Source organism: Anneissia japonica, unplaced genomic scaffold (genome assembly GCF_011630105.1).
Source record: "Anneissia japonica isolate Jap-2015-1 unplaced genomic scaffold, ASM1163010v1 scaffold287726_len2788222_cov184, whole genome shotgun sequence".
Taxonomy (NCBI): Eukaryota; Metazoa; Echinodermata; class Crinoidea; order Comatulida; family Comatulidae; genus Anneissia; species Anneissia japonica.
The window spans coordinates 123,659-137,868 of NW_022705125.1; the positions used below are offsets into that span (position 1 = coordinate 123,659).

At 30.1% G+C, this 14,210-nt stretch overlaps 1 protein-coding gene across 2 annotated transcripts in view; it reads left to right on the forward strand.

Moving 5' to 3' along the window:
• The window catches only part of LOC117105235 (semaphorin-5A-like), a 66,519-nt gene that overhangs the window by 36,435 nt on the left and 15,874 nt on the right, over positions 1-14,210 (forward strand). For both annotated transcript variants that reach the window (XM_033246316.1, XM_033246317.1), the window contains exons 7-15: positions 393-481; positions 2,425-2,457; positions 2,814-2,922; positions 7,045-7,102; positions 7,755-7,890; positions 10,298-10,449; positions 11,014-11,084; positions 12,217-12,296; positions 12,662-12,709. In XM_033246316.1, coding sequence (XP_033102207.1) covers positions 393-481; positions 2,425-2,457; positions 2,814-2,922; positions 7,045-7,102; positions 7,755-7,890; positions 10,298-10,449; positions 11,014-11,084; positions 12,217-12,296; positions 12,662-12,709 — 776 coding nt within the window. The remainder of the gene's footprint in view (positions 1-392; positions 482-2,424; positions 2,458-2,813; positions 2,923-7,044; positions 7,103-7,754; positions 7,891-10,297; positions 10,450-11,013; positions 11,085-12,216; positions 12,297-12,661; positions 12,710-14,210) is intronic.

Genomic DNA, 14,210 nt, shown 5'->3' on the forward strand with positions numbered 1-14,210 from the left:
AAGTGACGGTGAAAAGGGTTCATCTGTGGGTTAGAAGCCAGAAGTAGTAAGCCAAATGAAGTTTTTACATTACAAAGCTAGTATTATGTTGCTTTTTGTCAAAATTTGGTTTTTCTGGGGTTTTTCCTCAATCATTTTTCATTTAAGTTACTAATATTTAAGTTATTAATACTTAAGTTATTAATACTTAAGTTATTAATATTTAAGTTATTAATATTTAAGTTATTAATATTTAAGTTATTAACATTTCAATCAAACCTATTATTTTTCTTGTTATAATGCTTTGCTGATATTAATTTTTTAAAATGTTAGGCAGACTAGAAATTAATTCATAAAAACCAAAGGGAATAAAATATTTATCATGCATTTTCCATAATTCATTTATTTTTCAGAGCCTAATTTTGTATCATCTTATGAAATCGGTCCATTTATTTATTTCTTCTTCCGCGAAACGGGTATAGAACACAGCACTTGTGGAAAGGTAAGCATATTAAATTTCGAAAAAATAATAATATTCATAATCATAAATTGCTTTGCATTTATATAGCATTGTTGCTGTAAGTCTCAGAATTGTAGACACAATCATACCCAACTTCCTCAGATCCATAATGAGTTTCCTATACATGCATAAATATTCAGAACCCACCATATAAATTAAACATACAGTAGAAGATTCATATCTTACTAATTCATTCTCTGTGGTGTAGGGAGATTAAAGTGAGTAGACTAATGGGATTCGAACCTGCAACCTCATGACTGAGAGCCTGAACCATACCTGCTGCGCCACTAATTGATCAACGGTTAATTAAAATGATTGATCAACTTACAAAACTACAAATTCCTAATTTACAAGTTCTAATAATAGGTTAATCTACACAAAAATGAGTATGGTAGTTTAACATTTTCAACTGTGTATAGCTATAGTAATTAATGGAATTATTTGTTGTTGATCAATATCTAGTATAATATTAAAACAGCATGCCAGATACATATTGTTCCAAATGCTTTCTCTATTTTTATTTAATTATAAGAAGTGAAAATTATATCTGATCACTTCTGTTTGGCGCTGTTTATGATAAATTCTAATTTATATTCTACAGTATCAGTAATCAAATGTATAACCTATAATCAAAGAGTGTAGAACTGCAAAAGATCTGACTGCCCTTATTTTGTATGCAGACAATGGAACGTTTAAAGTAAAATAGAGGGCGTCCTACACATAATTCCGGAACTCGTACACGTTGCTTCGCATCTTGTAAAGGCCACGCCCCTTCGTGGAAGTGCTTTTTGAGATAGGATTGCGTTCCAACGAATCCCTGGCAGTCGGACCTTTTGTAGCATAGTATTTAACAATGTTAATGTGTTTATCATCATAAAAGCCAATAACTTTGGCCTACAAAGAGTTCATTTCAAATATTTAATTTAGTTTTTAGTTCTGAACCACTATATAAAGTGTTCACACCTATTGTCTTTTTAGGTATTTAAAAGGCATAATTGATGTAACTTTTAGCATTATTACATTGTTTATGAAATGTTCTTAACTACAGCATTAGTACGTATAATGTAAACTGTATGAAGCGTTAGTGATCTTGTATGATAAATTGAGTAAGATGTGGTGGATGATATCGGAGCAGATGTCAAGCTGTAAATATCACTATTGAAATGGTTGCTGGTCCACGCTCCAAATCTAACTTGATTTGTCACTAATTTAATGACATGTTCAAATGTGATGCATTTGTGTGGTGCCAATTTACATTTTGGCTCAGGACACTAAAGAATGGTGATGATAGGGGGTTTTCACACTACAAGAAGTAATGTTAAATTTTAGGAACATTAAGTATAGGATAGCAAATTTATTTTTCTGCTTGGTTAATAATATATAATACCTTTCTGTTTTTCCAATCATATTTTATTTCATTTACTCTTGTCTAAACCATTAGCCTAAGGGTAAGACTTTCTGTTTGTGGGAAATTTAAACAATATAAAGTGAAATATGCTTTCTATATATTTAAAATAAAACTCAATAAAAACACATTTATTGACTTTTTATTAAAATATGCCCTAGTTACTCTAATTTTTATACATTATTCGTTATAGGCCCCTTCCCTCCCATAAATTTTTCAATATAAAAAAATAGAAAAAAAAATACATTCAAATTTTCAGTTGGGAGTGCCATTTCCATAGACTTTTGTCCATGGTGGGGCTGAGGTGGTCTGCACCCTCTGTCTATGGGGTTTGTAAATAATATTGAATTGAAATCAAATCAGAGAAACATCATTTTTTTCAGAAGCTGGATAAATTCGCTAAATTACTCAAATTTCTCTTTTTCTTAAGAGATTTAATTTAATTTTTTGATGTACGGTACTGTAGTTTTTCATTAATGTTTTTTTTTACATTGCTATCATTTTCTTTAATTTTTTACAGACAGTATACTCAAGAGTGGCTAGAATATGTAAGGTAATGAAAATTTTCAAATATTTATGATATAATCATCTTTCTATGAATGTTGTAATGTAAGCTAATAAAATATTCAGTGAAATGAAGCAGACGACGAAATACAAGCAGATGACGATAACGTGACTGTCTGCCTTTTTGCAACATCAATCTTACTGACTGAAAGCTTTTGTATTAGCACTTCCTATTGGCTGATATTTATTCAGTAATGTTTAGGAGATACAGGTATGGCCAAAGTTCATAACTAGTGTAATTATTATTTAAAATATTTAAAGGTTAATTATTATTTATCATATAATTTTTATATTATTTGTTTTAATTTTTAATGGCAAATTTGTAATTTTATGATTTTATTTTAGAATGATGTTGGAGGAGAATATGATAGAGATGATCATTGGACAACATTTACTAAAGCAAGAATCAACTGTTCTTTACCTGATTCTTTCCCCTTTTATTTCAATGATCTTCGTAAGTATCACTTCACCAACTTATTAATTAGTAAGTTACAAATCTTTCTTTTTAGATTTTCTTCTTATTTTAGATCATTACTTGTATGGTGGTATGTGATGAGGATTTTTCTGCCAATCAGATTTGCTGATGGAATCTTACATGTGATAAGTTAATGTAGAAAGAAGAAAAATTCGAATATTTTTATTCATGTCAATTTAACCAGCCAATCAGATTCATTCTTATGGAAGTAGTTTAATGTAATTTGAAGATGCCTACTTCGTCTGGTGAGACGCTCACCTGATGAAACTGCCATAAACTGTTGGCGCATAAATTTCACTTACTGCTAGTCACAAAGTGTTACTCGTCTATTATTCTTCATCTTATGATTTTGACACAGCTATTTTAAGTCATCTAATTACCACTAATCTAAATTGACTTCTGCCAAGGAAAATATTTCGTCTAAGAAAAAATATTTTTAGTTTATTCATGTCACAAACTTGTTTCATTTCAGCATGCCAGTTATAATTAGCTTCATAGGAGGTGTATATTGTCTGTTTTATTATTTCTAATATATCAATGCATTCATGAACCATCTTTTATCTGTAGAGGGCGCCAAACATATTTTTGATTGTAAATTTTCATTTCACCAATTTACACACAAGCCGATTACAGCCAGTGACAACTTAAGCAATATTTTATTATTATAACATATTAAATCATATTTCGTACATATACAACCATTTATTAGGATTAAATACTATTATTTGTTATTTGATATTGTTATTGTTTTTATCATCATTAACATTGCCAATTCTTCATTATTATTATCATAGGTAGTAGTAATTAAAATGATAAAACTACTATGTATTTAGCATCTTGTGAATTGATTCGTCCTCTTGAGCTGCAGCAACCAAGTGATGGCCAAAGGATAATTATGGATATCAGCTTAGAAACATAGTCTTTGTGTTCTGAGAATTTGGAAGGTTTTAAGTTGTCGCCATATAGGTCTGGTTATTATACGTAATTGCGCCAACTTGCATTAAAGATGCACTGTCTTCCAAAAGAAAGAAGAAAGCAGGAAAAATTCAAAAATTTAATTTGAAATGGTAAAATAGGTTATTAACCTCCAACCAGAAACAAATTGAAAAAAAATAGACATTTTACTATAAAAATTCTTAAATTAATTTTAAGTCAATTTAAGGGTCTATGCAAAAGAATACAGCAAAGGTATTTAACTGTCTATTAATTGAGTTGGCAAAATTTGTTATCTTTCAATAATTTTTTGTATAAAGTTCATTACTGGAACTAACAAATTCAAACATGTAACTGAATTTTTCTTTTAGCTTTCTTTTAGCTTATGACAGACAGTACATCTTCAATAATTCTGCACCATAAGAGACCAGTGTATTATACATCCAATCTTATTTTAGTACTTCTTAGTGTTGGTCCATTTTTCTGAATAAGAATTTAAAAAAACTTGGGTTAATACATTATAAAGTGTATACTTCAAGATTATTTATGTTCTCTGAATATCAGAAAGCCATCAGGTATCAACACTAGATTAGGGAACATGGCTCAAATTCCCAGACTGTCTCTACAAACCATTATTAATGCATCATTATTTGAACTTGTGACCCTTTAAGTATTCTCATATATCTCATCATTAATGATTAATGTGAAGAAACATCATCTGTATAATTATCTCACCTTGAAGATATTTTCAAATTTTATTTTGTATGTCATTTCAGAATAAAATATTTCTCACCATTTGGAAGTGATTTTTCGGGGGATTTATTCCTCTGACAATCTTGGAGGTTTGCTGAGGGCAGTACAGATGTGATAGTCTTGTAATCTCCATAGATTAAATCTATTAGTTTAAAAGATTAAAATTGCCTAAATATTTGTGAAAATACCATATTGACTTAAATAATTATATTCCAAGGAATTTTATTTAATTCTTCAATTTAATGTTATACTGTATTGCTGCATAAACCATCAAGGGCTATTATCCGCCTAAAATAATAGTACATGATCGAAAAGGAAAGACGACACGGTATTAAAATCTATACATATTCCATGATCCTTTTAGTTTTTAATTATTATTCCTGTTTTCTGGTTTTTTGTACATTTTACGGTAACTTAATTCCACAATCTTTAAGAGGGATGCCTTGTCCATTCACAGGCTTCTTGAAAAATACCATTATATTTATAATCAGTGAAATAAAAGTCACATGGCTATTATATCATCAGTCTTTTACAACCAAATATGTTATAAATTTTTGAACTTCCTCTAATTTGGCCTGGGATTAAACATCTAGAAAAGCTGACATCTATTAAAAAGAAAATGTGAAAAAAGAGATCCCTCTTTTTTCAAGTTTTTTCCTACTTGGATTTATTGTCATCATTCATACACAAATATATAAAATGAAATAGAATATTAGCATCTTTGTAAATTGTTATATCATAGGCCGGGGCCTATGGAGCAATACTACACTTGTTTTTTATAAGAACACATTTATAAGAACACTGAGGCTGAAATTGCTTACAAATTAAGGACAAAATAAAAACAAATTGAGGCTGAGGTAAAATGTCAAATGAAATTTTTATTTAAAAGAAATAAGAAAAACCAACAAATCTTATCTGTACCTTATTTTGCAGTTGGTGTGACAATGTAATACCACTTATAAGACAGCAATATACTAATAGTTTTCTTTGTTTGAAAAATGTGTAAAAATAAGAACAAACTAAGAGCAGTTTGAGCCTGAAATCGGCCAAAAAATAAGAACACTGAGTTTGGGCAAAATTTTACTGGTTCTTATATAAAACAAAAAGTGTAATAGCAGTGCTCTTATCTACATCACTGTCATACTTCTTGGTCATTAAATACATTAGGCAACAACACACCATTTTACAACCTTCTCTGCCCCCCTCGGGATTGTTTCTAGTTAGGCAGCTAATTCAATACCAGACCAATTCCATTTGGAAACCATTTACATTTTTCCAGGTACCCATTTATGCTCCCTAGGTGTTTGAATTGTGTATTTACATAGGTTATTTGCTTTCAATTGAAGTTGAGAAAACATTTTCTTTTCTTAAATCGATGCATAAATAAGACCTTTCCTACATTCATTTGCATCGGCCCTTAAATTGGCTTGTAATCTACTAAATGTGCTACATAGCAAAACAGTCTAAACCTGTGTCTCATTTGACGTTATTATCTTTAAGTATTCTAATGAGTTAAATTAATTTTATAAGATTTTATTTTTCAGATTTTAAAACAAACGCTTTTTCAATTCAAATTCCAAAGGGCTGATGTACCCACTGACATTGTACTAGGAAGTATCTTTTGCAAATGTAGATTCATTTACAGTCTATGGCATAATAATTTTCATCGTCATTTTCGAAAGATTACAGAACTGTCTCTTTCCATTCCTCAGGAGTAAATATGAATTATGTTGTCAGAATTTTTGGTACAGTATACTAAAAATATGTTCATGGACTAGCGTGATTATTATCTGTCAAGTGAAATAATTCATCAATGCCAAGCTCAAGTTTTAAACCAAATCGCTAGAATATTTATGAATTTCTTACAAACGACTTGATTACTGAAAGCTTTTTGTAGGCATTGATGCTTAGCAAACATCAAGGCTTCTGTCTAAGCCTAGATTTTACTGCAATCATACCTGGATAAAATAAATTTCCTGCAAAGATTAAACACGGTGAATAAGGAAACCACAAACAACATCGTGCATTTCGAACCTCAGTTGATTTCACATACCTAAAAATTTCACAGAAAATTTTTAACAAATGTTGAAAACAGTTATATTAATTTTATTATGTGCAAAAAACCAAAATGGCCAAAATTTAGCAATTGAGTGTAAGTTACATTTTATTTTAAGTGTGAAATAATTTCAAATGTTCACAACATAAGAAGTCACAGACTTTTTTTTTTCTTCTTTTTTCTAGGCACACTGTTTTCTATTTAAGTCTGTGTAAGGCCTCAGAGTGCTAAAATCACAGAGTGAATATGTTATGTTGCCTCGTTTGTCTTTCTAGTGTTGCTGGCTTGGATTCTTTCAGGAAATCATAATTTTCTTTAAATCAATATCTAAGTTAAATATTTTTGTTTTCTTTCTCCAGAAAGTACTCACTATATACCAGAGGAAAAAGTAATATATGGCATATTCACAACAGACAGGTAAAAATAAAATAAATTATTTTATATACAATTAATTGTTAAAAAATTATTTTTGAAAATATATTTTTGAAATTTCTTTACGCATTTAATTACATTTATTTCAATGTTTGAATTGCTGAATATGTACATAAGAAGAAGACCTATCTAACCTTTGTAAATTGAAGTAACTTATTCGCTCTCACATGAAAAATAGAACCAGGACATGGTGTCCTGGCCAATTAATACATAGACGATCGTATGTTCTTTTGTGTATGCTCTTAAATTGGCCTGTAATCAATTTAAGTATTTCGTATTGAAACATCTGTAAATCAGTTAAAAAAACTGAATTGTTTTGATGTGTGGAAAGTTAATACCCTGTTAGATCTTTAAGCCCTGTCCAAATTATAACATTTTATTTGAGAAAAATATGTGACATCCCTAAATATGGTCATGATGACATCACATGACATTAATGTATAATCTTTGAATTTCTAGTGTATTATCAATATCAAACTCAAGTTTTGAAACCTGTGTATTGGTTTCTTTTATATTCTTTATTAATTTTCTATGCCTGGTGTTGAAATGCCATGACCATTGAATGGGAGGCACTGGTGCTGTAACAGTGTACAGATATTAATATTATTTACAAATATGTTTTTACATTTTCTGCTAGGTACAGTATATCAGGATCGGCTGTGTGCAAGTACCACTTAGATGACTTAGAAGTGGCTTTCTCAAGCGACTACCAGTATCAGCACAAGTCTCGTGCAACGTGGGTCCCTAAGAAAAATTCAAAGCCAAACTTCGCCGTAAGTCGTGGTTAAACTTTTTTTCTTTACATTTTTTTTTCTTGTTTTTTTCTTATACTCTTTAAAAAATTCTTCATAGAAAGTGTTGATAATCCTTTATGAATGTACCCTCTATTTGGCCGGATCATCCCTTAAAGCCTATTCTATGAGAATTTAAGTATATTTTGATGCGATTGCTAAAGGTTGTGTAAATATAGTATTTCATCTGAGAACCGTCACTCCTCTTCTCTGTAATTGAGTATTAATATTTTCAACCTTGCAAGAAAAATTCTTTAAAGCATGAAAAAGTACAATTGCCAACACCATGGAGAATTCAAATTTGAAAAACAAAGTTATATATAAATTTTTATTTTGAATAAGAAAAAAACACCATGAGGCATTTAATAATACAAACAACTGTCTTTAATCATAAACCTGATCACAGGCTCAATAGTGGCCTACTGATCAGGTTCACTGTGTTTTTTCTACTGATTTTTATTATGATTATCAATTGTAAAAAATTATAAAATGTGTAATAGCCACAGAGTAATCCTGTTTTGTCCAAACCATCTTCACCCTTTTTTCCCAAACCATCTTCCCCCCTGTTTGTACTATCAAAATGGCCAAATTGTCTCTTCAATTTTTTTTTATAAAACCCCATTATACAAATATGCTGATACAATATATGTATTACTACATTTGTAAACACACTGTACGTCATCTGGAAATATTCCAGGGAAAAAAAAAAAACTTTTTGCACCTTATAAATCAACAATATTATTATTATTAGTATTTTATTGTTTAGAAACTTCTTACTACTGTACCAATGCATCTGTTTAGCAAGAAAAATGCTTCATTTTCTAATTGAAATTATTTCCTTGCTATTCACTATTCAATCCAAGACCCTTCTAATTTGAGACACCTTTTCAAAGTACCAACTAGTAATGTTCAACCTTTTCACCCAAAGTTAACCCTCTAATTAGACAATGAACGCTGAGACCACCTCAGATTTTCAGGTCCCAAATGTGGTCTCTAATTGGAGGGCGAACAAATATTGAATTTTATTCTACTCTTCTATTAACTACATGCAGACAGGCACGTTCTCTATATTAATGTTGTATGCTGAACGATTTGAAAATGATGAATTAAACTTATATGTGTTCCCATAATCACCATTCCTTAGAGCATACTCACACAACCATGATACATAACCCTCTAATCATGTATTACATGAGTGAAATAGTAAGTGATTATCATTGCAGTGCTGCATATATGATCACATGATAACAAATATATGATACAGATTTATATTGATGGCTTTGGATCTATAGCAATGAATTTTACGCGAATGATGAATGTTCCCTTAAGAATCCAGGCATCATTAAGTGCAATTTTCGAACATGTTTAGTGCTTTTCCGTGTGGAAACTAATCGGCATCAGTCTTAATAAACCTCACAGGATATAGTCCGTCTCCGCTACAAAGATTTATGGTGTCTTTTGCCTTATATTTCATGAACTTGTGGAGACATTATTCAGTAATAGGCTGTCCTAGTGCGCCCTCTGTACTCAAATTGAGTTGTATGATTGTTAAATGCTAATATGTAATTATGTAAATGGAGTAATGAGTCGGTATGTATGTCAGCTCTTAATGTAAAACCCTCTATGCTCTATAACCAATTGTCTCTGTAGGCGAGACTTTTTTATACTTTGTTTAACAAACCCACCAATAATCATGATTTTTTAATAAAAATAAAACTAACACACCCGTCGCCATGAAAAAATTTAAATTTACTTTATTTTTATTATGCCCTCCACTACCTTGAAATAACCAAAAATGAAATATGTATTTTCTTTCTAATTATATAAATTTAAAGCATGTAATCATCACATTACTACACTGTTTACATTTAACAATAACATTGTGTTTTTATTTTCTCCCCATCTGGATGTTTTTGGCAAAACCATTTGATAAATAAGAAAACAGAATTTAATTTTTATTTTATTTTCTGCCCTCCTCTGACGATTTAAAAAAAAATGAAGTTCACGAAACAAGGTATAAAAGTCTCGCCATATGTGGCATGGAACCAGAATATTTGTTATACAAGACAAGTCTTGACGTGATGTGTCCTGGATTTGAACCCACCACTTTGAGATTGGAGGGAGAACACCTTAACCATCATTTTCATTTATTAAATTTTACAAAGAAATAGAGAAGCCAAAAGAAAATATAAATTAAATCAAATGCAGTTATCTACTCACTTCCTTTTTCAATTTATTTCACCTTTATTAACTTTTTATTCATAAAATTACAAAGAAATTTGTGTTTAATGTTTTAAGGTTTTTTGACACTCATTTAAAAAAAATAATTGCAAATTCATCCAAAGCCATGCAATTGATTCTGTCATGTATCTAATAATCTGACTTTCAGTGCCAAATAAGAGGAAAACGTGGTGACTCGAAGGTGTCTGAATTCCTAACTGTCAGAAAGCTATCTGAAGCAAGAAAGTACCAGTTGATGGACAAAGCTGTACAGCCATCAGGCAAACGGCCAGAGTTTATTGAAAAGGACACAACGGACAGGTTTGTAGCGTATGTCTTTTATTAAAAAGCCATCTTAAATAATGTAAGGCAAGGGGAGGATGTCTTCCAAAAAAAAAATCTTTCTCTAAAATCAATCATTACACTCTGGCAATGATTTAATTGTGGTATCTCACTTATTGCATTTTTATGAAACATGCCAACCCACCAATGCCAAATTCTGGGAAGATTCTTTAAAAGTATCTGCAGGTTTTTTTTCCTATATTAGAAATTAGGCATAATAGCAGAATATAATATATATGAAATTATTATTATTATGCCTACTTTATTAATGAGGTGGTACAGTATCAAAATAATATGTCAATAAAATTTGCTATTATTTGTCCACTTTTTAATAGTTATAATTAATTTAAATTAATAATTATCCTAATTTACTATGTCATGATAGTGATTAAGTTTAAAAATTGTAAATACCATATTTATAAAGATGTTCTAATAATACTATTAATCTTGTTTTCGATTTTGATAAATTTATTTAAACCATATTTTATTAAACTTATAATCTATTCACATTTTATATTTGAATTTTAAATCTTAAATTCTTAGGCTTTCACAGATTGTAGTTGACGTGGTTAAAGGAAAAAACTCATCTTTTCATGTCATGTTTGTTGGATCAGGTAAGGAAAAATTGAATTAAGCTCAAATTCAATTTGTTAAAATTATTTTTAGTTTAACAAGTGACATTCAACAAAATATAATTGTCAGTTTCAGTAATGATGGCATGATTTTATAATTTTTAATATAATTTATTTAGTCCTTAGGATATTATTACAACCTAAATACAAAGTTGAGTAATTCCACCTGTTCATACAGGATTGTCAGAGCATGCTCGGAGTGAACTGATTCACTACCAAACGGCTCTTTCCAAGGCCAGTGTGAAAGGATACATAAAATGTAAATTGACAATGTATTACAAATCACGATAAATACTGTATTTAAAATTAAATAAAATACTACTTACAATAATGTACTTAAATTACATTAGATTGTGTTTAAAACATCTTTATTACATATTTGCAAATGTCAACATAGGATCAACATAAAGTTTTTTTTTTTCATAAAACTATTTTAAAATGCTGTTAATATGATGAATTTACAGTGTGAGTACATAATTATACTGTAATAATACAAATACAGGTCTCGCTCTAAGTAAATTCCATTTTTGGGACCAGGGTTCCATTGTCTTTGGCACTTTGGTCTCTAACTAGAATAATAAAGATAAAAGACGTTGTTAACTTGTGACCACAGAAAAAGTAGTGTTTAACAGGGTGTTTAATTAGAGGGATACTTGTATATGTATTATATAGCACATCTTCACATATCAACTCAACATGCTTTACAGGAGGAATGATGAAATATTAGATGCATGTTTATTCAGAAATGCCTATAAAGTATAAAACTGGTACAGAAACCAAAAAAAAAAAAAATCATTTATCACACAATTTAATTTTAAGGTTATTGTGTACCCTGGGAAGATATTAAACTATTAGTACATGAGTGAGTGTGTACTATTCACAAGATAGTCAACATGTCTGGTGTTAGAATTACTAAATTTGTGTTGAGTAATTCAATATATAAATTGGACATGTCTCATCTTGCAAGTGTGGACTGTTTTTATTGTTTTACATTATGAGAAATATTTGTAACACAGATTGGAAACAATTTTCAGCAGAAGGACATTATATTATTTACTTTTTATAATTCAAAATTAAAATGATATGTATTGCTTTTGGTGGTTTGTTTTCAAAGAGGAAGGAAAAATACAGAAGTTGATGAAACTGCCAGGGACTGATGTTACATGTGTCTTGGAAAAGTTTGATGCCTTACCAGTAAGTGCACGCTTCATTTATCACACATCATTAATGAAATTACACTACGAAATATATAATACCAATTTTACCTGCTGGAATTGATTCACTTGCCTTTGTGAACCTATAGCTTTTGCCTGATTCATCATCCTTCATACATGGTCAGATGTTATCAGCTGTCCCTTTATTTCTGATGATCACGTCATGTGTCGGTAGCTACAACACAATTCAAAACCCAAAATTGTACTAGTTTCTAGGGGCTTTGTCCCTGACCTTCTTTATAGGATTCTAGGCAGCCCTGGCCCGACCACTTATGCTTCCACCAGTGAAACATCTCACCCATCTTTTTACAGTATCTTATTACTATGTTTTCTCTCATTTTCCAGGTTGGTCATAATGAAGGAATTAAAGTTATCAAGCTTTCCAAGAAAAAGGCACGTATGAAAATAAAAAAAAAAACACCATTATTTATTTAAAAAAAAAAAAATAAATAAATATGAGATTGTGTTAATTGTCACAATAAAACAAAATACAATAATAATAATATTTATTCGGCAAATTAAAAGTACAATCTTGCCAGGAGCAAGGAATAGGTACAAGCTGAAACTGCCCTTGCTCCATCATCAAAACATACAGTAAAGGCAAAAGAGAAACATAAAAAAGTAGCTGATTTTAAATTAACTTAACTGAAAAAGCTAAAAAACTTAACAAAATTTAAAATCCTGATTTGAAATTAACTCAGAATTTTTGTACAGTTAAAAAAAGGTAAATTTGTAAAAACAAGGAATATTCAAAATATAAACAGAAAAACACAAATTTGAAAAAAATTAAAAAAACAAATCAGTAGCTTGAGATCAAGTATTTAGTTAGTAGATATTTGAAAAAAGTGGTTGCGGATAAGAAAAGATATGAAATCAATTTTTGGAAACTAGTATGTTTCTTTAAACCCTGCACTACATCCAAACCAAAATATTTGTACCAAAGATTTATAACTACCTCCTAACACTAACCCAAGAGATACATAAAAGTAATCCAGGTAAAATTGAAATGTGGGCCACCTTGGAGATAGTAGGACATATTTTAAAGTTAGTAATTAGGTTGTTCTTTAAATCTCATAAATTTTTTCTCTTTATAGTTAAGGAACATTTTGCAGTTTAGTGTTGTTATATAACTAAATGATTTTTAATATACAGGTCTCCCTCCAATTAAAGACCATCTTTCTGTGGTTCCAAATTAACAAATGTGATTTGTCTTTATTATTCTAAAGCTGCTAAAGACCATGAAAATCCTGGTCCCAGAAGTGGTATTTAACTGTAGGGAGACCTGTATAGAATAATATGTAATGTAAAATTAATGAATAAAAAAATGATTCATAAAAGATCTTTAATGACAAAGCATAACATTGCTTTGCTATAAAAGTTGCCCCTACTAAGATACAATAAACCATGTTTATTATTTTTCCCGGAATCTCGGAATCAACATTTAATCCGCATTCAAAGAATGAGAGTCAATCACATCCGACCTAGGAGTGTGGTAAATGTGGTAGTTTTGTTAACAGGGTCAAGGATTTGAACTGTTAATTTTTTTTTTAGTACTGTTATGTTTGGCTTTTGACCAAATATAGAATTTTTAGCAACATTTTCATGTCCTGTGAAATTGCTAAAATCCGACTGAAAGCTGATTGGTGAGACAGAACTGCCAGCAGGGTCTACCAAAATCTATCGCACAACTCAGCAATATTTAACATGCGCACAACTAAACGCCATTTGTTTTGCCCCATGTGGGCCTTTGTATATTTTTCAATCAAGATACTAGAGAGCAATCTATCCAATGCACAGTTGGAAATGTAAATACTTTGAGCTCCATATTATTGCCTATAGCAATTCTAAGAAATAGTAGTCAGAAACAAATATTATGTTAAGTAACACAAACTCA